Source organism: Mizuhopecten yessoensis, unplaced genomic scaffold, assembly GCF_002113885.1.
Source record: "Mizuhopecten yessoensis strain PY_sf001 unplaced genomic scaffold, ASM211388v2 scaffold10071, whole genome shotgun sequence".
NCBI classification, from domain to species: Eukaryota; Metazoa; Mollusca; class Bivalvia; order Pectinida; family Pectinidae; genus Mizuhopecten; species Mizuhopecten yessoensis.
This window is the reverse complement of record NW_018408364.1, coordinates 75,564-98,363: the sequence shown is the minus strand read 5'-3', so window position 1 is coordinate 98,363 and position 22,800 is coordinate 75,564. Positions and strand designations below refer to the sequence as shown.

The following is a 22,800-nucleotide window of genomic DNA, read 5'->3' as shown; positions in this document are numbered from 1 at the left end:
GAAATTTAGAAAGTTAGAAATATAAGCAACATTGATCATAAGTACACAGATGATGTTGATGTCATTTGTTTGTTATACACTTTTAGATCAAGGTACCATCCAAAACAAAGCAAGGGGAATCAGTCAATTTCCGTGCAATATTACTAACCAGATGTCAGAAGGAATTCGAGAAAGACAAAGACACAGAACTGGAAATGGAAAGGAGGCGGAAAGAAATCAAGGAGGCAAAGGTTTGTAATCTAGGAGTCGAGGAAAATGTTAATTTGGGAAGGTTAAGCTTCAGTAATGATTTCCTATGGACAAGTTTTTAAGTCGAGGAATTTCCTGAGGAACGGAACGATCACTAAGCCTTTCCGCCTTCTAGGGCTTCTTCAGGTGGATTGTTGTTTATTTATCACCGTTGGTTACATGACGTCGTCAATATTTGTATAGTCAACAATGCAGTAACGTCAATAAACAAGCATAGTGACGTCACAATACCAGGACAAAGAAAACATCTACATTGCAAAAATCATTGTGCATTCAAGCTGGGTATATATATATAAATGGATATGGGTCAAAGAAGTAATATAGACGGTAAAATCCCATATAACACTGGATCCTAATGGAGGTATGTCCGTAGGATACAAATTACTTATATAAATGGATAAATATACCGTTTGTTTATTTTTCTTGACATTTGAAAGTAAGTAAGTTCAGATGCTACAGTGATGCTTGTACACTTGCAGGAGGAAGACAAAGAACAGCTGAAGGCTGACCTAGAATTTGAAGAATCGAAAGCGAGGAGACGATCTTTAGGAAATATTAGGTATGCTATATTGTTATTGCATAAATAAGGATACTCCCATAACATGGTAGGCCGCTGGTCGACCTTTTTTCAATCGGATATGATTTTGCCGACTGCAACCTCTCATTTCCGAAGTACTAATTCTTTGATGCAGTTTCCGCCTGAAATCCGGGCGGAACAAAATCGGCTTGAAAAACTCACTTAAGTGGGTAACATTTCATGACAACGATGTATACTCACGGAATATATAATATAGATCTCATATGTAGGTCACAGACACAAATATATAGTATATTTCGGAATAGAACACTCAAAATACATGTCCATGTCGTTGTAGCACATCTCTGACCTACATTTAAAACATTGCTTCTGGATTAATACAAAATAGCAGGGGGGATTTCAAACGGAACGAAATGATACAGAGTTTTTTTGTATTCCACTTGTGAAACATTACATGTAATCCATTTTTGTATTAACCGGAAGAATCATGGCAAATGCTGTCTGCTTCGCTTCGAATGAGGAAAAACTCATTATTTATGTCTTTGATACGAAATTTTTCTCATGTAATCATGGATTTATGGAAAGGAATATTTATTGGACCCTTTTGACCATTTAAATGTATGTAAACACGATACACTCTTTCTTAATCCGAACTTTGAAAATGTGATCGTCAGCATCGGGAAAATCAGCTATGGGTAGTTAGAGGTTACGCGGCGCCTGTCAAAAGTTTTCGCCGTGTAAAACCTCTAACATCGTTGGAGTAAAATAAGGATAGCTCATTTCCACTAGAAAGTTTGTGTATTGCTAGAAAGATAACATAATAATGAAAAAGTTTTATACTGGGAGGAATTTCCCTCAGATTTTACATTGTTCATATGTAAGCTGTAACCCAAAGATGGTGTGTTTACTGATGTTCTTCTAGGATTTGTAGAAGTGATGTTTCAAAATTTTGATGCCTACCTTTATATAATACAATTTTTTATACAATTTTAACCAAATACAGTTTCAGACGTAGGTTTACAGACTTAAATACCTTATTTTGTTATAAGCTCTTGGTAGAAACGTATATATATAGTACTGTTTGGCCATACAAGACCATTTTCCAAGTTGCAATCTCCTTGTCATTTCAGATTTATTGGTGAATTGTTTAAATTAAAAATGTTAACCGAGAACATTATGCATGACTGTGTGTTCAAATTGCTCAAAGCCAAAGATCTTGAATCGCTGGAGTGCCTGTGTCGCCTTCTCACTACCATCGGAAAAGAATTGGATTCTGATAAAGCCAGGGTAACTATATATATTTCAAAACTTTCCAAAGAGGAGTTAACTAAAAGACTTTTTGAGATTGAAAATTGTCCATATTATTAAAATAACCAGAAAACAAAATTAAAATATCAAGAGCTGTCTGATATGAAGAAAAAAGAAGGATTTATTGAGATTTAAATAGTCTAGATTATGAATTTAGCCAGATCACACACTTATAAAGAGATGTAGGATTCCTAAGCGGTAATCTCGCAAGGATTCAGATTTGTGAATGTACAGAAATATGGAAAGAGAAAAATTGAAGATATCTAAATAAATGCTCTTGTTTTCAGCCACGGATGGAACAGTACTTCCAACAAATGGGAAAGATTGCCCAAGATAAGAAAACCTCCTCCCGAGTGAGATTCATGTTACAGGATGTGATAGAATTAAGAATGGTGAGTTGAAAAAACAATGTAGGAATGACAACAGTATTTTCAGCTTCAAAATTATGTATTTAAAAATATCATAATGGTCCATTTGAAATATCTTTCATAGCCAAGTAAATGACACTTTAAATACATTTTCATTGACAATATTGCTAATGGGGGCGGGGGTTAAAAAATGTATATTTGAAGTTATCCCTGTCCCAGTGCATAAGATGCCGACTCTTTCCTCGTTGCTGAGGCTGTCGTGTCAGTTGTTCATATTAAAGTGAGTCAGTGGGGCACTATAGGCAGGCATTGATTAGAAATAACGAGGACCTTAGGTTATTTCAACATTCAGCTTGAAAATTTAGAGTTTACTTTGCCATGAAGGACTGAATTCATAGAAAAAAAACATTAAAACTTTTGCGACACTATCAAATTAAAACCAAAATCAATAAGAAAAGAAATATTTGTTTTGCTCCCATTGTATGCATAGAACCTCTGTATTTTCTTTTCTCTCCTGCTACTTTCATTTCTTTGGTTTTGTCAGGCAACTCTGTTTAGGCATACTATAAATAATGTGACGGGGTGTAGTTTCCTGCTACGGTATTCAGGCTATAAAGTTATATCGAGTTGACACTTTTAAGTAGCCCTTGAGAGTCTTATCATCTGTAAACAGCTCTTTATATGTTCTTGGCTTTAAACTGAAAAACAAACACAAATATCCGATATTCTGCCACAGAAACCAAGGGGGGAAAAAATGCTGTAAAATATGATCCGTGATTGGTAGTGTTGTTTGGATTCCTAGCTTTATATCATAAAAATTTGTCTCCCTAGAATCGCTGGGTACCACGGAGAGATGAAAACAACCCCAAAACTCTGGACCAGATTCATAAAGAAGCTCAGAGGGAGGATCAGGAAAGACAACTCCTAGCTCAACAAGCTGTGGCCCAACAGAGGGAGCAGCGAGGTGGCGGCGGCGGCGGCAATAAAGGTTGGTTCAATTATAACAAAATTCACCCACTCGTCAGAATTTGCTTTGAAAGAATCTTTATTTTGCATATAGTTTCATTGACAGTATTGCTAATTGGGGAGGGGGGGGGGGGGGGGGAAAGGGTACATTTTGAATGAACACCAGCCAATGATGAAAAGTTATCCCTGTCCCAGTGCATAAGATGCCGACTCTTTCCTCGTTGCTGAGGCTGTGCTGTTCATATTAAAGTGAGTTGGTGGAAACATTTTAGGCAGGCATTGATTAGCATTCATCTTGAACTTTTTAAGTTTACTATGCTGATTGCAATTGGTCACCAAAGCATAAAAGCAGGAAGAATGACAATTGTGTGTTGCAGTCTTTGTAATCAGAGTACTCAGTAGTAGTGATTTATTAAACAAAAGTGGCCACAATGTGTTTTGGACATTTTATAATGTTTTTAATCAGAGAAATTTGAGACTTTTTGATGACTTAATTCACAGGAGGTGGTAGACGTGGTCCTGGTTCACAAGGCGGTCCCCCAGGTGGTGCTGATGGCTGGGCCACAGTTGGTGGAAGACAGCCACCCATCAGAATCAATGCAGAGCGCCAAACTATTGATCCTTCAAGGTTAAAACTCTCTCGACAAAATACGGATGAGAGTGTGCAGCTTGGTCCTGGTGGAGGTGCTGGGCGATTCGCTGGCTGGCAGAGAGGGAGCACAGGTGGAGGAGCTAGAGCATCACAGGAGGCAGAACGCTCGTCTAACGCACCAAGCAATAGGTAACACATATTTATTTCAAATGATGGATGCTGATCTCCTAAGTGCAATATTCCACCATGATATAGCTTCTGAAATATTCACTCCATATTCTTATTCTACTGTTGGTTAAAATAGCTATAGAGGTTATGTTTAATATTTTTAACTGCTTTGAATTGCATTTTGTAATAAAGTGTTTGACTGAAGCCAATGATGAAGAAAAGTTATCCCTGTCTCAGTGCATAAGATGCCGACACTTTCCTCGTTGCTGAGGCTTGTACAGTCACAATTGATAAACACCAAAAATTAGCAACAGAAGATGTCACGATCAAGATTAACCTGTTGTTGTTATTCAAAATGCTGTGCACCTTGAAAATGAATTAATTATAAACAAAAAAATGCAGCAGGTTATATATTTTTAAAGATAGAATTTTATATATAATTTTCATGACGAATTGGTTACTGTATATAATTTTCACGAAGAATGGTTACTATATATAATTTTCACGACGTATGGTTACCAGTACTTAACCTATGTGAGGAAATAGTTTTGCGACATTTGAAGTGCTACTTATCCTGGCAGCTAAGAATTGTTTGTGTCCAAATGTAACAAAATTGTAACACCTTTGGGCTTTAATTCTCTACTGGTTCATCAAGTTGCAATAGAACTACTATGATAGTATTGTTAAATAGTAGTGCTTGATGGGAGGAAAATGTACCACAGGGATTTACACTTCTTTATGACAATTTTAGTTTAGACTATACAATGTAACTCCAGTGCAGTTTAACTAAAACATCAAAGTAAATTATTATAATGTTCCCTGGTATATTTCTGACAGTAGCCAATGATGAAGAAAAGTTATCCCTGTCTCAGTGTAGAAGATGCCGACACTTTCCTCGTTGCTGAGGCTTTGTCAGTTAGTACTAATAAATACCAGGGAATTCCCATTGTTATTATTATGGTGAATACGCTGCTTAATTAATCAAGTTAAACTCAAAGTGAGGGGTAGCTAGAAATTCTGATATTTGAAACTTCATTGGGATCCTAAAATAGGAAGACATACATTTCCAAATGGACGTTAGCTTTCTGCTTGAGATATGAAAATGCTAATGTTTACATGCACTATTAATTCAATGCTAGCAGCATCCAGTACCTAAAATATTTTTGTAGTCCTTCAAGTAATCTGTTCATTTATCTCTTAAGACAACCCAGACACAAATATACTTCTTCATGCAACGGAGCATAGTAATCTTATGTAAAACACAATTAGATCAGATGTATGTTTCTGTAAATGTGTTTTTAATTTGTAAAACTAATGTCTTGATGAAAGCCAATGATGAAGAAAAGTTATCCCTGTCTCAGTGTATAAGCTGCCGACACTTTCCTCGTTGCTGAGGCTTCATCTATAGCGGATAAATACCAAGTATTGCTTGTTGATTTAAACAATTTGGGTAGACAAAATTCAACAAACTGTATGAGTGTGTTCTTGTCTTGTGGTGAGAACCACCTAAATCCTTGATGCATCTCTTTGATAAATTTTTGCTTGATCTTTTTTATGATAAACTGTATTCTAGCATTTTTTTACACCGTGTGATGAAAGCCAATGATGAAGAAAAGTTATCCCTGTCTCAGTGTATAAGCTGCCGACACTTTCCTCGTTGCTGAGGCTTGTACAGTCACAATTGATTAACACCAATGATTTTGCAACAGAAGATGTCACGATCAAGATTAACCTGTTGTAATTCAAAATGGTTACTATATACAATTTTCACAAAGAATGGTTACTATATTTAATTTTCACGACGAATGGTTACTATATATAATTTTCACGACGAATGGTTACTATATATAATTTTCAAGACGAATGGTTACTATATATAAGTTTCACGACGAATGGTTACTATATATAATTTTCACGACGAATGGTTACTATATATTACTTTCACGACGTATGGTTACCAGTACTTAACCTATGTGAGAAAATAGTTTTGCGACATTTGAAGTGCTACTTATTCTGGCAGCTAAGAATTGTTTGTGTCCAAATGTAACAAAATTGTAACACCTTTGGGCTTTAATTCTCTACTGGTTCATCAAGTTGCAATAGAACTACTATGATGGTAGTGCTTGATAGGAGGAAAATGTACCACAGGGATTTACACTTCTTTATGACAATTTTAGTTTAGACTATACAATGTAACTCCAGTGCAGTTTAACTAAAACATTAAAAGTAAATTTATATAATGTTCCCTGGTATATTTCTGACAGTAGCCAATGATGAAGAAAAGTTATCCCTGTCTCAGTGTATAAGATGCCGACACTTTCCTCGTTGCTGAGGCTTTGTCAGTTAGTATCAATAAATACCAGGGAATTCCCATTGTTATTATTATGGTGAATACGCTGCTTAATTAATCAAGTTAAACTCAAAGTGAGGGGTAGCTAGAAATTCTGGTATTTGAAACTTCATTGGGATCCTAAAATAGGAAGACATACATTTCCAAATGGACGTTAGCTTTCTGCTTGAGATATGAAAATGCTAATGTTTACATGCACTATTAATTCAATGCTAGCAGCATCCAGTACCTAAAATATTTTTGTAGTCCTTCAAGTAATCTGTTCATTTATCTCTTAAGACAACCCAGACACAAATATACTTCTTCATGCAACGGAGCATAGTAATCTTATGTAAAACACAATTAGATCAGATGTATGTTTCTGTAAATGTGTTTTTAATTTGTAAAACTAATGTCTTGATGAAAGCCAATGATGAAGAAAAGTTATCCCTGTCTCAGTGTATAAGCTGCCGACACTTTCCTCGTTGCTGAGGCTTCATCTATAGCGGATAAATACCAAGTATTGCTTGTTGATTTAAACAATTTGGGTAGACAAAATTCAACAAACTGTATAAGTGTGTTCTTGTCTTGTGGTGAGAACCACCTAAATCCTTGATGCATCTCTTTGATAAATTTTTGCTTGATCTTTTTTATGATAAACTGTATTCTAGCATTTTTTTACACCGTGTGATGAAAGCCAATGATGAAGAAAAGTTATCCCTGTCTCAGTGTATAAGCTGCCGACACTTTCCTCGTTGCTGAGGCTTGTACAGTCACAATTGATTAACACCAATGATTTTGCAACAGAAGATGTCACGATCAAGATTAACCTGTTGTAATTCAAAATGGTTACTATATACAATTTTCACAAAGAATGGTTACTATATTTAATTTTCACGACAAATGGTTACTATATATAATTTTCACGACGAATGGTTACTATATATTACTTTCACGACGAATGGTTACTATATCTAAGTTTCAAGACGAATGGTTACCAGTACTTAACCTATGTGAGGAAATAGTTTTGCGACATTTGGACTGCTACTTATCCTGGCAGCTAAGAATTGTTTGTGTCCAAATGTAACAAAATTGTAACACCTTTGGGCTTTAATTCTCTACTGGTTCATCAAATTGCAATAGAACTACTATGATAGTATTGTTAAATAGTAGTGCTTGATGGGAGGAAAATGTACCACAGGGATTTACACTTCTTTATGACAATTTTAGTTTAGACTATACAATGTAACTCCAGTGCAGTTTAACTAAAACATTAAAAGTAAATTTATATAATGTTCCCTGGTATATTTCTGACAGTAGCCAATGATGAAGAAAAGTTATCCCTGTCTCAGTGTATAAGATGCCGACACTTTCCTCGTTGCTGAGGCTTTGTCAGTTAGTATCAATAAATACCAGGGAATTCCCATTGTTATTATTATGGTGAATACGCTGCTTAATTAATCAAGTTAAACTCAAAAGTGAGGGGTAGGTAGAAATTCTGATATTTGAAACGTCTTTGTGATCCTAAAATAGGAAAGACTTGTATTTCCAAATGGACGTTAGCTTTCTGCTTGGGACTTTAAAAATGCTAATATTAATATGCACTATTAATTCAATGCTAGCAATATCCCGTACTTAAAATGTTTTTGTAGTCCTTCAAGTTATCTGTTCATTTATCTCTTTAAGACAACCCAAACACAACTATGCTACTTCATGCAACGGAGCGTAGTAGTCTTTTCATGTAAAACACAATTAGATCAGATGTATGTTTCTGTAATGTGTTTTTAATTTGTAAAACTAATGTCTTGATGAAAGCCAATGATGAAGAAAAGTTATCCCTGTCCAAGTGTATAAGCTGCCGACACTTTCCTCGTTGCTGAGGCTTCATCTGTAGTTGATAAATACTAAGTATTGCTTGTTGATTTAAACAATTTGGGTAGACAAAATTCAACAAACTGTCAGAGTGTCATGTCTTGTGGTGAGAACCATCCAAATCCTTGATGCATCTCTTTAATAAATATTTGCTTGATCTTTTTTGTAATAAACTGTATTCTAGTTTATCAACGTAAAACTAATGTCTTGCATTGATGAAAGCCAATGATGAAGAAAAGTTATCCCTGTCTCAGTGTATAAGCTGCCGACACTTTCCTCGTTGCTGAGGCTTGTACAGTCACAATTGATTAACACCAATAATTTTGCAACAGAAGATGTCACGATCAAGATTAACCTGTTGTAATTCAAAATGCTGTGCACCTAGAAAATGAATTAATTTAATTACCAACAAAGAAATGTAGCCAGTTATATATTTACAAAGAAAGTATTTTATATATAATTTTCATGACGTAATGGTTACTATATATAATTTTCACGAAGAATGGTTACTATATATAAGTTTCACGACGAATGGTTACTATATATATTACATTCACGACGAATGGTTACTATATATAATTTTCACGACGTATGGTTACTATATATATTACATTCACGACGAATGGTTACTATATATATTACATTCACGACGAATGGTTACTATATATTACTTTCACGACGAATGGTTACTATATATAATTTTCACAACGTATGGTTAACAGTACTCAACCTATGTGAGGAAATAGTTTTGCGACATTTGAAGTGCTACTTATCCTAGCAGCTAAGAATTGTTTGTGTCCAAATGTAACAAAATTGTAACACCTTTGGGCTTTAATTCTCTACTGGTTCATCAAGTTGCAATAGAACTACTATGATAGTATTGTTAAATTGTTGGGCTTGATGGGAGAAAAATGTACCACAGGGATTTACACTTCTTTAAGACAATTTAGACAAATTGCATTTTGTAATAAAGTGTTTGACTGAAGCCAATGATGAAGAAAAGTTATCCCTGTCCAAGTGTATAAGCTGCCGACACTTTCCTCGTTGCTGAGGCTTCAACAGTTATTGATAAATACCAAGTATGGCATTGTCTTGATAAAACTGCCAGAAATGTTCAAATTGACATATATATGATGATTTGAATGAGTAAGGTAGCAGGAAATTTAACTTCAATTTTACTATTTTCATAAAATCAACAGAAGCAGTGTTAAATATTATATAGGGAGGACCTAAATTGTCATATATTTTTTTCATATAACAGAATCATGAGTTGATAGTTAAATTTCTGTTTCATCTTTCTGAGTAAATTATTTCCAGGTATTTTTTTGTAAATCAAACATCTGACTATAGCTAGCCAATGATGATGATGAAGAAAAAAAGTTATCCAGGTCTTAGTGTATGAAATGCTGACTCTTCATTGCTGAGGCTTTGTCACCATTTTATCAATACCAAGAAACACAAATATTTCCAACAGGAGGTTTTAGTAGAAGTATTGGCTGCTCATCAGCTAATGGAGAAAACTTTGATTCAACTTAAGGCAGAGAGTTCCATTTTTGTCTTCTATCTCTCTCTAACTAAAAGGAGTATAATTTATTAGCTCACCTGGCCCGAAGGGCCAAGTGAGCTTATGGCATGGTGCGGCGTCCGGCGTCCGTCCGGCGGCCGTCCGGCGTCAACTTTTTACTTTAAACAACTTCCTCTCGGTAACCAAAAGGCCTAGGGTGATGATATTTGGCCAGAAGCAAGCTTTGATGAAGGGCTACCAAGTTTGTTCAAATAAATGACCTTCATCAATTTTCAAGGTCACAGGGGTCAAATATGTAAAAACCTTTAATCAACTTCTTCTGAATAACCAAGAGGCCTAGGATGATGATATTTGGCCAGTAACATGCTGGGATGAAGGGCTACCAGGTTTGTTCAAATAAATGACCTTGACTTATATTCAAGGTCACAGGGGTCAAATATGTTAAAAACCTTTCAACAACTTCTTCTGGACAACTGAGAGGCCTAGGGTGATATCATTTGGCCAGTAAAATGCTTGGATGAAGGGCTACCAAGTTTGTTCAAATAAATGGCCTTGATTTATATTCAAGGTCACAGGGGTCAAATATGTTTAAAACCTTTAAACAACTTCTTCTGAATAACCGATAGGCCTAGGGTGATGATATTTGGCCAGTTACATGCTTGGATGAAGGGCTACCAAGTTTGTTCAAATAAATGACCTTCATCCAATTTCAAGGTCACATGGGTCAAATATGTTAAAATATTTCTACAACTTCTAATGAATAACCAAGAGGCATAGGATGATGATATTTGGCCAGTAACATGCTTAGATGAAGGGCTACCAAGTTTGTTCAAATAAATGACGTTGACTTATATTCAAGGTCACAGAGGGCAAATTTGTTTAAAACATTTAAACAACTTCTTCTGAATAACCAATAGGCCTAGGGTGATGATATTTGTCTAGTAGCATGCTGGGATGAAGAGCCACAAAAGTTTGTTCAAATGAATGACCTTCATCTTTTTTCAAGGTCGCAGGGGTCAAATTTGTTTTTAACCTTTAAACAACTTCTTCTGAATAACCAAGTATAATGCCAGTAACATGCTGGAATGAAGGACTACCAAGTTTGTTCAAACGAATGACCTTGACATATATATTCAAGGTCACAGGGGTCAAATATGTTTAAAACCATTGAATGACTTCTTCTTAATTAGCAAAAGGCCAAGAATGATGATACTTGGCCATTAACATGCTGGAATGAAGGACTACCAAGTGAATGACCTTCACCCATATTCAAGGTCATAGTGGTCAACATATGTTTAAATCTTTTAATGTTTGTTCTATATAACCAAAAGGTCCAGGGTAATGATATTTTGCCAGATGCATGCTGTGCTGAAAGACTATAAACTCTGTTCAACCTAATGTCCATGTTCGACATTCAAGGTCACAGGCGTCATATGTTTAAATCCTTCAATAGGTTCTTATGAATCAAACACTGATATTCTGCCTGTAGCTGTATTTTAGTCCACTTTTAAGATTACAAGTGTGAGATTAATACCAGGTGAGCGATGCAGGTCCATTGGGCCTCTTGTTTAGTTTGTCAACTTCACAACTCTTGAGTTCTTGGACTGTTTATAATAACAAATACTTGGAAGCTTACTTCAGTGTAATGTATGATGGTGAGGATGGTGATGTTGGTGATGTTGGTGATGATGGTGATGTTGGTGAGGATGGGAAACTAGTAGGTGTAGTGTTTCAGTATTTGAATATGTTTATCAAAATATGCTGGGAAATTTTCACTGAATTACAATTTTGGTCTTACGCTCTCTGTAATGAGGGCAAGTTTCTCATTACAGCTTATATAAGTAAAACAACATTGACAAATACACAGTTATTAATGTGAACAGAAAGAATATCATTGGGCAAAGATGGTGTTAACAGCAAGGGGCGGAAGTTTGAATGAGCGTAAGGTGTAGGTATAGAGTAACGGTCAACAGATGTGGTGTGTGTCTAACTTGACCTGCACTGTACCTCTGAATTTACAGCCACAGCTGTCTTCAGAATTCGATCCTCATCCTTTGATTTTTTGTGTACTGCAGGTTTTCAGCACTCAGTCGATCGGAGGATGAGAGCCGAAGTCGCCTTGGTGTGAGTCCCAACAGAACAAGACAACAACAGCCTGGAGGCTTTGGTCGTCCTAACAGGGTAACGCCCCGATCATCACAAGAGCAGGAGAGGGAGAAGGCACTCGCTGCAGCCAGGTAACTTATCAAATCACGGCTAAATGGATATTTTTGTGGTAATGTGAAGAAACAGATTCAGCATTGCATGGGGTTTTCTTGTATTTTTTGTTTGTTTACACAAATGCAATATAACTGGCAGTTATGGTTATGCTTTTGTTGAGAATTTGATATGCTAGTATTGCTTCGGTCTATACAGAATTTTAAGATAAATAAACGATAAGCATCTTGTAATGATAACTAAATGTGCTGGGTGGAGGGGGGATCTACTTACACGTTACAGAAGCACTGCTCAGACCGGGTATCATTTGAATTGACTAAAGAAGGAAACATTTGTCACACAGGAGCATAATTGGTGGTCAAACCACCCCAAAAGAAGGTCCTAGCCGGGAGAGCAGTCGAAGCCGTGAGGTGCGCGAAGAGAAGAAGGAGCCGGCTCCTGTGGCAGCCCCAGCTCCGGCCCCAGTTAAGGAGCTGAACCAAGAACAGATGGAGAAGAAAACGATATCCATTGTGGACGAGTTTCTTCACATACAGGATATGAAGGTACATGTTTTGTCACAAAGTAATCTATAGTATTTCTATAAAAAAATCCTTTTAAAATTGTTTTATAATCCTGATAACATAATATTGTATTGTGTCAGTAATATCTTAAGAATAATTAAAACTTCAATGTTAATTATCAGGTTTAACCCTTTCACCACTGTAAGCCATAATGGACCCATCCGTATCAATGCATGGTAGAGTCTTACTAAAGTTTAACAGGGGTGAAAAGGTTAAAACATTGTATCATGAGTACACGTAGTTTTTATTAAGTTTTCAAAAGATATTGTTTTCTTACAGACACAAGATATTGTATTCTTACACACACAAGATATTGTATTCTGACAGACACTATAAAAATAAATATGAAGAAAGTGAACCCTTAGGCTGCTACGCACGACAATAGTCGTTTTGAAAAGTCGGGCAGTCAGTGCTACACACGACAATAGTCGTTTCTCGGTCTGTAGGCTTTGATCGGTAGCCAGGAAGTGTGAAGTCGGGTTGTTGCTATACCAAACCCGAATGCGTATAGTAGAAGGCTTCTGATTGGTTGTTTTGTCATTACTTTTGATATTCACTGCAGTAATTTTAAAATGATCTTCCTCTTGCTAAATCCGATAAATTTAAAGTTTCATATTTTCTTACCTTTATTACCACCTGTACAGGTAACATTTTCTTACCTTTATTACCACCTGTACAGGTAAATACTGAAGCAATTTTAGAATTGAAAACGTTAATATAAACTAGAGACAACAACATACAATTTTCATGTTACTTTTTTCACATAATATTTATAATAATGTTGTAATAAAATATAATATGTAATGTCATATGTATAATATAACAAATATTTTCCAAGTTACGCACATTTGAAAAAGCAAGTAAATTAATTTAAATTTCAATAATTAATTCGGCAGTGGTGTCCGTTTCCATAGAAATTAATGTAGCAGCCTAGGGGTTATAATGAAGCTAGATAGGATAACCAACAAAGCTGATGATGATGAAAGTTATCCCTGTCCAAGTGAAGAGATGCCGACACTTATAATATCTGAAGCTTGGTGTTACCCTAGGCAGTAGTACTGTAAATTATTTACTTTTCCAAACAATATTTTTACAATTTTAATCTTTTTACATTTATTTGTAGGTATGTTAATCACATATCACTCAATATATTTCGTTAGTAAACAGTTGTTAGCCTAATAACTTATAACGGATGATTGATGAGTAGGCATTGTAATGTACATTTCAAAGCTATATCTGTAGATGTTGTCATGATTTCGTTTTTGTTATTCAGGAAGCTGTGACGTGTGTAGAGGAATTAAATTCCCCTTCATCGCTACATTGGTTTGTGAGTACGGCCCTAAACCATGTACTAGAAAGGTCAGAGGTCGCTAGGCGCCAAACTGGACTTCTTCTCCATGACTTAGTCAAGAAGGGCTCTGTTTCAGTTAAAGCCTATATTAATGGGTAAATACTTAATAATACTTATCTTGATAAAAAATATACATGTAAAATTGACAGCTTTTGAATGAACAGTGAAATGAAACGACTTGTCCTACTGCACTGCACAGCACAAAAATGAGAATCTCGTTTCCTAAGATAAATAAATAAGTCATAGAAATTTTAACCTGTGGCTTACCTGTTCTCACCTAATAATGATGATGATCTATTTCTCCCTCCATTCCCAGAACTTATCCCCAGTAAATTCACATGTTCATGATTCTTCTGTCACCCCCTGGGATACGACAGATACCACATGAAAGGAAACAATGCTATGACATCATGGAAACAATCGGGCTAATATGTCGTATATGACATCACAGTCGGCTCTCGATGGGGAGAGGTCGTATGCAAATCAGGATAAATACAAAGATTACAAAAAGTCTTTGTTTTAAACATGGTATTGGAATGATGGGAGATAAATATTCATCCCCTACTGTGTGGGTTCTTTGTTTTAAACATAGTATTAACATAGTATTGGAATGATAGGAGATAAATATTCATCCCCTACCGTGTGGGTTCTTTGTTTTAAACATGATATTGGAATGATGGGAGATAAATATTCACCCCCTACTGTGTGGGTTCTTTGTTTTAAACATAGTATAGGAATGATTAGAGATAAATCCTCATCCCCTACCGTGTGGGGTCTTTGTTTTAAACATGGTATTGGAATGATCGGAGATAAATATTCATCCCCTACTGTGTGGGTTCTTTGTTTTAAACATAGTATTGGAATGATGGGTGATAAATCTTCATCCCCTACCGTGTGGGTTCTTTGTTTTAAACATAGTATTGGAATGATTAGAGATAAATCCTCATCCCCTACCGTGTGGGTTCTTTGTTTTAAACATGGTATTGGAATGATGGGAGAAAAATATTCATCCCCTACCGTGTGGGTTCTTTGTTTTAAACATGGTATTGGAATGATGGGAGATAAATATTTATCCCCTACTCTGTGGGTTCTTTGTTTTAAACATGGTATTGGAATGATGGGAGAAAAATATTCATCCCCTACCGTGTGGGTTCTTTGTTTTAAACATTGTATTGGAATGATGGGAGATAAATATTCATCCCCTACTGTGTGGGTTCTTTGTTTTAAACATGGTATTGGAATGATGGGAGATAAATATTCATCACCTACCATGTGGGTTCTTTGTTTTAAACATGGTATTGGAATGATGGGAGATAAATATTCGTCCCCTACCGTGTGGGTTCTTTGTTTTAAACATGGTATTGGAATGATGGGAGATAAATATTTATCCCCTACTCTGTGGGTTCTTTGTTTTAAACATGGTATTGGAATGATGGGAGATAAATATTCATCCCCTACCGTGTGGGTTCTTTGTTTTAAACATGGTATAGGAATGATGGGAGATAAATATTCATCCCCTACCGTGTGGGTTCTTTGTTTTAAACATGGTATTGGAATGATCGGAGATAAATATTTATCCCCTACCGTGTGGGTTCTTTGTTTTAAACATGGTATTGGAATGATGGGAGATAAATATTCATCCCCTACCGTGTGGGTGTAACAGATTAATCTCCAACCATCAGGATGATGATTTGGTTGTCAAAGCCTCGCCCTTCAAGTTTGAGATTTCACTGCAACACCTTCACGGTAGAAGAAGACTTATTAGTTTTGTTTTTAGCTGATGTAAGATCATGAAGTATAATTTGAAGTCGGTGAAGTTAAAAATACTAATTGGTAAAGTAAATTAATTTTGCTCTGTCACTTTATGTTAAAGGGAGTGTGTTTCTTAACCCTTTCACCACTGTGGACCATAATCAACTCATCCAGAGCAATGCCTGGTAGAGTTTACTAAAATTACATAGGGGTGAAAGGGTAAAGTTTTGCCCCCTTGGTTACTCAGTGCTTGAAGAGTTGCTGCAATTGATGACCGATACAACCTGTAATGTTGACAAGGTTCAATACAGACTACTAAGGGCCGTACCTGTAGCAATTGATGACCGATACAACATGTAATGTTGACAAAGTTCAATACAGACTTCTTAGGGCCGTACCTGTAACTAATTCCATTGCTCTTTTCACAGGCTACATGAAATCCTTCAGTATGCAGAGGATATGGAAATAGACATTCCAAAGATCTGGCAGTATTTTGGAGAGCTAATTGGACCCATGATTCAAGATGGCAGTGTTCCATTTAGTTTCCTTAAGGATGCCATAGAACCCCTAAAAGCTAGCCACAAAGCTTGTGTACTGATGTCGGCTATTCTACATGATGCCAGTACAAGAGAGGTAAGGTTTTAGTCACATCAAACCAAATCCTGGCTCCTTACTTACTTCAAAGTGTGAGGTATGGACATGTTCCTCCGTTCAGGGGTTAACATTCTTTGTCCATTGTTCAATGTTTAACTATGGGAGTACTTCCTTTTAGATAGATATGCTTTTATGTGTACTCGTTGTGATCCAAAGCCCGATTTCTTTTGTCTAAACTGAACTGACAGTGCTGATATCTACTTTCAGGGACACAAGAAGATTGCATCAATTTGGAAGAGCTCTGGTTTACAATGGAGCGACTTCATGCCAGCTGCAGAAGTGAAACCCTTCCTGAAAACCAATGTAAGTTCTTGTGTCAACTCTGTCAATACATGACCATTGTAGAACTAATGTCCCACAGCAAGTATTCTGTGGTTGCATTACTCATGTTTTTGTATCAAACTAAGCGAAACAATTGCAATTACTTGCATATTCTTACAAAATTTAAACAAGCTAATACTTAACTTCTTCTCCTTCTTCTTCTAATCTGACTTGTCCGGGCCATAACTTTTAAACCGTCAGAGATATCTTGATGAAACTTTAGGTATGCATGCATCACTCACAGAAGGTGTGCAGTTTCTTCTTCTTTCTTCTTTCTTCCTTCTTCCTTCTTCTTCTAATCGTGTGCAGTGCACTGGAATTAGGTCACTGTGACCTTAACCTCAAGGTCAACGGTCAAATAAGTGCAACATTTTAAGTAAATTACTGTCTGGCACGTACATTTTAAACCATTAAAGATATCTTAATCAAACTTCGAAGTATACCTGCATCACCCATAGAAGGTGTGCAGTGCACTGGAATTAGGTCTCCTGCTGCGTTATATACAGAGTAATGGCCCTTTGTTTCATTTTAATACCGAAGTGTGTCCGGAGTTTAAGTTCCATGTTATTATTTCATTTACGTTGAATAAACTTACCATAATTACGTATCTTGGGAAGTTGGAATTTCTCTCTCAAAAATCATGTTTAATGCCCCCACTATATACAGGGTTATGGCCCTTTATTTATTTTTAATCCCAAAGTTTGTCCTCGGCATAACTTCCATGTTATTTCACCTACGTTGGCAAAACTTGCTATAGTTTTAATGTATCTTGTGAAGTAGGACTATCGCATTCTAAATTCGGGTCTCGTGCCCCACTATATAAAGAGAAATGGCCCCTTGTTAATTTTTATACCGAAGTTCGTCTATTGGCTATAAGGGGAGACATGTTTTTATTCACAAAAACAAAATTCTAGTATGCATTCCATATTATATTGGTTGGTAATTCCAGTGTCACACTAAAATAATGAATGCATAGAATATGATGTACACTCTGTGAAATGCAAATGAATGTTCTCCAAAATAGGTACAGATACTGTTGATCATGGAACTGAGAGTGGGTCAATAGACTATGAAAATTGAGTATTATATATATGGCAGCATGATAACCAACTATCACAAAATGCAGAAATCTTTTTCTCTGATTACATATTAAAATCTGGAAAATTATGTTTCTCTTGAAAACAAATTCCAGTTTCTATTTGGGGCAAAAATATTGCTGTAAATAATGTCGGCCTTGCAATGCAAGATGACACAAAGCCATGCAATGTGATCGGATCAATTTACAGGATATTGAAATATGAATGAAATCGTATTCACTATTTCACTAGCCTGTTTCAATAATGCTGTGAATGAAATGTGGCACATCAAACATTGGAGCTTCTGATGTTTGTTTTAAAAGTTAAGTTGTGTGTTCTGAAGCTGATTTCTGCAATATTTATCAAAAAACAACTTGACAGAATTTTAAGATCGAAGAATTTTCTCGTGTTGCAGAATTTGGAATTCACCGAGCCAGATGGCAGCCAACCAAGCACACCCACTATAGCAATGCCCCTGGAGAGTATACAGGATAACCTGGACTTGCTCTTACAGGAGAAAAAGTCCACCAATGAGGATATCTTTGATTGGATTGAGGTCAGTTTGCAATGCTCTGCAATAATGGTAGGGATATCGGGTTATTGTATAAACTTCCATCAAAAAATCACATTTTTGGAAATTGACAGCGAGATACATTATTGTTATACATGAGATGTTATACTTGTACAGTATATAATTGGCATTGTGATGTGTTATAGGTATACAGTAAACAATTTGGCCTGGAGATATGTTATACTTATACATTATACAATTTTGAATTGTGAGATGTTATGCTTATACAGTATGCAATTTGTTATTTTGATACATGATACTTGAATACAACACCATTTTGCTTTGTGATATATATGTTATAGTTATACTTGTACAATTTAAACAAAAACAACAAATCTTTTTACTTTGTAAGAGCTTGTTTGTTGGCATATATTTTTAACAGAGATTCAACATTCTTTACCTTCATTTGAACTGGAAATCTGCAGCTTCCTTCATTTTGCATTTTTTGCTCAAAATCAATTAATTCATTGCATAGAACAGCTTTGACATTTAATAATATTTAAACGTTGACAGGAATCGTTGCAAGTACTTGTGTATATTTTTCCACACAGCTTCTCCCATATGAAAATGACTTTGAAATTGGAAACTAATTGTGAATGTACCTATTAAAACATGTAGGACAGATGTTCAGGGTATTTTACTTTCATTTACAGACAAATCTTGAGGACCTAATCACAAAATCAAAGCAGTTTATCCGTATACTGATGACAGCAGTGTGTTCATGTGCAATTACAGGTAAGGTCAAAATGTATTCTGTGTTCATTACTAAACAGTTTGGGTATTCATTCAGCTATGGTAGTCTAGCTGTTATATTCAGGCAACAATTCTTATATGAGAGGAATAGTTTTGTACCCAAAATTTCAAATTCCATACTCAGAATCTTGCATAAAAATTGGCTTAAGGTGTGATAAAGGAATTTGATGATAAAGCTTTAAAAATAATTTTATGAAGTGAAATACTGCAAACATGACGCCAATATTTTTAATTTTATCACTTAACATTGTTCATGAATTCAGCTTTAAACTATCATTAGAACAGCAATCATAACATTTATATGTAATGCCTTGAACTAATATTTGTTGTTAGGTCGTGGAAGCAGTGCACGAGTGGAGCCTCAGGACGTCATCAGCCGTGGTGTGTTATTACAGAAATACCTTGATCATCAGGCCGAGTTTGAGCTACAAGCACTCTACGCCCTGCAATCACTAGTCCACAAACTTGAGCATCCACCAGGTCAGTTCTCTCTAATCCTTTACCCAGAGAAACCTGCACTTCAGAAATGGGTTGATGGATTATAAACCTGCTTATATTGTGGAACTTAGTATTCAATTGCACTAAAACCACCGTTCACATTGACACATGTTTAATTGAACATTTTGAAAATTGTGTCTTTTATTTCTATATGACATCAAGATTATTAAATTTATTATTAAGAATCTGGGTGAAATTTAGAACTCTCCATGACTTATTGTATTAAAAATAATATAGGCGGGGGTAATCCTGGAGCGGTCATTGACCCCTCAAAACTGAAACTGACCCCTCCATGTTACAATTTTCTTTTAATTGAACATTGAACATAGAATGGCCCCTCTTATTTTTGAAAATGACTAAAAGTTGCTGAAATGGCCCACTGCTCTCAAATTCCATGATTTTCCCGGTAAAGGTTCTTGATGTAAAGAACTCTTGTGCATGTGTATTGATCTAGATAAAAAAAAAAGTAAAGCCATATAGTGAAAAAACCTTTTTCTTTAAAATATTCTTCATAGATTGAAATGCTTTGTATTACAGGTGTTCTACGAACATTGTTTGATACACTATATGATGAGGACATAATATCGGAGGATGCCTTCAACCAATGGGAGAAGAGTGAGGATCCCGCCGAGCAGGAGGGCAAGGGGGTGGCTATGCGCCAAGTTGTCCAGTTCTTCACGTGGCTACGAGAGGCTGAGGAAACGAGCGATAGCTGAGGATGGCTTCAATAGGCATTTAGTTAAACATTAATTACAGGGGGTTATTTATTTCTGATTTAGGGGAATAACTGCAAACTACAGAGAAAAAATTATTAGAAGTATGAACTATTTTGTACTTGGCCGAAAAATTGTGTGTATAAGAGTTCAACTGCTCACATATTTTTCTTTACTTATATATATATATTATGCAACAAGCTTGTGACTGGTGTGTTGCATAATAAATCCGTGAATGTGTGGATACGATAGAACTTCCTTTCAGTATGTCCGAGGCTTCGGTCAATAGGAACTACTGTCTTAATTCCGGATAATTTTTGTATTATATACCCTTTGGGATCACTGTATCTCGCATGTTCTTTTCTGCATATATGATGATAAAAAGCATTTGTTGCATGTTATGTGATTAATTGGGGAAAACTTGTTCTTCTATTGTTCAGAATATAGAGATTGTGAATGGAGCCAGGTTATTGTTCTGCTTATGTACGAATGCAAGAGTGATGTGGAGGTATGGTGTATGTGCCATCTGGCCAGTGTGTAAATGACAAAAGATTGTGATTAAAAAATTGGTGCAAATGGCTATTGTAATACAAATTATGTTTCCCATCATCATTGTGGTGGTTTTATTAACAAAAGACTATTTGATATGTTTCATCATGTTAATGTATTACATGATAAATAATAGTGTTCATGAATGAAATCTGGTATGTTTGGGCGGCTGTCATTGGATGATTTGAACATGAATGAATTTGAATGGATTTTCCCATTTGAGAGTAAACTTGTTTCCCCATCATTCAGTATTTAGCATTTATACTGGAAAGTTAACATGGAATCTTATAGGATAAAATTGATCTGCGTTTTTTCTTCTTCTTTTTTTCCCATTTTCATACACAATATCCTTACGGTATAAATCGTTATAAATGTCAAGACATTGACTTGACTTGGGGTGAAAAAAAGGAAAAAAATACCCTGTAAATATCTTGTGTCGGCCTTTTACCATTATGCATGAGGGCAGTGCATGTGTACTGTGTCCAATCTGTCACATGGTGCTACTAGGTGAGCTTATTGTGCTATTTCATAAATATGTAAAACCAGAGCCAAGAAAAGTAATCAGTTGTTCAACACTCAGTATAATGTATATCACAAGTTGTCCGCCCTTTGTTTTTAAGATTACTTGACATGCCTAAACAAAACCTGCTGTTAAATGAAAAGTGGGCTCTGTATACCATCATTGCATTTATCAATAGCACACAAATTCATATCATCTTAATTTATTGATGTCCTGTACTTGAATGTTTAAACTTGATTCGGTATAAATTGATATTACTGATTGTGATCATTGCGTAGGGACATAGAGTGAATAGACTGCATTTTACAATATTTCTCCCATTGCAATAAACAGGTTTCACAAATAATGACATGTACCCATAGATTATTTTATACATGATATGAAAGTGCGAATGTTGGCATACTTGTTTCTTTTCATTTTGTTTGTTATTGTGTGGTTGAGGATAGCAAGGATTTTGATTCAAAGTCACCGATTATATATATATTGAAAAAAAAAGATGCCATTTATTGAAAACAGTTGAACAACCTTATGAGCCTGTACTACCTTCATGCCTTAAATTTTTGTTCATACATGCTTGAAGCGTGGACATTGAAATTTTACAAGGAAATGGGGAAATTGTTGATCATAGCACTTAAAGTAAAGGGAATCAATGACACGGGAATGTTGGATAGGACAAACTCACTAAATTGGAAATTAATGGCAAATATTTTCAGAAAATATTTTGTCTTCTGGAATGAAGAGTTTTGAAGATATTTCTTGATGTTCTTAATTGCTTTATTCTCTGACAGTCTGTATGAGCATGTGACCTCTGTGCTGGGGACCCCCACCCTTGCAGTATGAGCAATGTGACCTATGTGCTGGGGACCCCCACCCTTGCATCCTGAACCCAATACTTGTTGAAGTGATATCATAATGAACCGCTACTACACAATCAAGGAGGTGGTTTTCACTACAGAAAAAAAAACACAGAAGGGGGGGTTGTAATGTAAATAAAAACTTGACGAAGAAATTTAATTGGAGTGTGTTATTGTTTGTCTTCCATTGGCTCAACATGGACCAAGTCTGTGACGACATTATTCTGATGCTGTTGGACATCCACAATTTAACTTGTGTGCAAAACAAGGGACATTAGCATGAATATTCGGTTTCTATATGAATTGATAACTGGTAAAACAAGAAAATCGATGAAACTTATCCCAGAAAAGGTCCCCGAGATTGACAGAAAGTGACTTCAATTATGATTTGGACCTTCGGCGTAAAGACCAAGTGTGGCACAGACGCATTGCCTTACTATTATAAAAGTATCTCCTATATTACATTGAGCCATCTTCAGCTATCCGAAGAATA

General features: G+C 35.8%; 1 protein-coding gene across 3 annotated transcripts in view; it reads left to right on the top strand.

Annotated features, from left to right (window-relative positions):
- LOC110459461 (eukaryotic translation initiation factor 4 gamma 3-like) overlaps positions 1–22,467 on the top strand; it is a 37,102-nt gene extending 14,635 nt beyond the window's left edge. For all 3 annotated transcript variants that reach the window (XM_021511725.1, XM_021511727.1, XM_021511726.1), the window contains 15 exons: positions 87–230; positions 729–808; positions 1,918–2,074; positions 2,383–2,487; positions 3,295–3,451; positions 3,931–4,210; positions 11,991–12,152; positions 12,476–12,677; positions 13,969–14,141; positions 16,227–16,431; positions 16,660–16,755; positions 18,265–18,405; positions 19,074–19,155; positions 19,507–19,653; positions 20,209–22,467. In XM_021511725.1, the coding sequence (XP_021367400.1) occupies positions 87–230; positions 729–808; positions 1,918–2,074; positions 2,383–2,487; positions 3,295–3,451; positions 3,931–4,210; positions 11,991–12,152; positions 12,476–12,677; positions 13,969–14,141; positions 16,227–16,431; positions 16,660–16,755; positions 18,265–18,405; positions 19,074–19,155; positions 19,507–19,653; positions 20,209–20,387 (2,310 nt within the window). In that variant the 3' untranslated portion in view covers positions 20,388–22,467. The remainder of the gene's footprint in view (positions 1–86; positions 231–728; positions 809–1,917; positions 2,075–2,382; positions 2,488–3,294; positions 3,452–3,930; positions 4,211–11,990; positions 12,153–12,475; positions 12,678–13,968; positions 14,142–16,226; positions 16,432–16,659; positions 16,756–18,264; positions 18,406–19,073; positions 19,156–19,506; positions 19,654–20,208) is intronic.
- Positions 22,468–22,800: the final 333 nt, after the last annotated feature.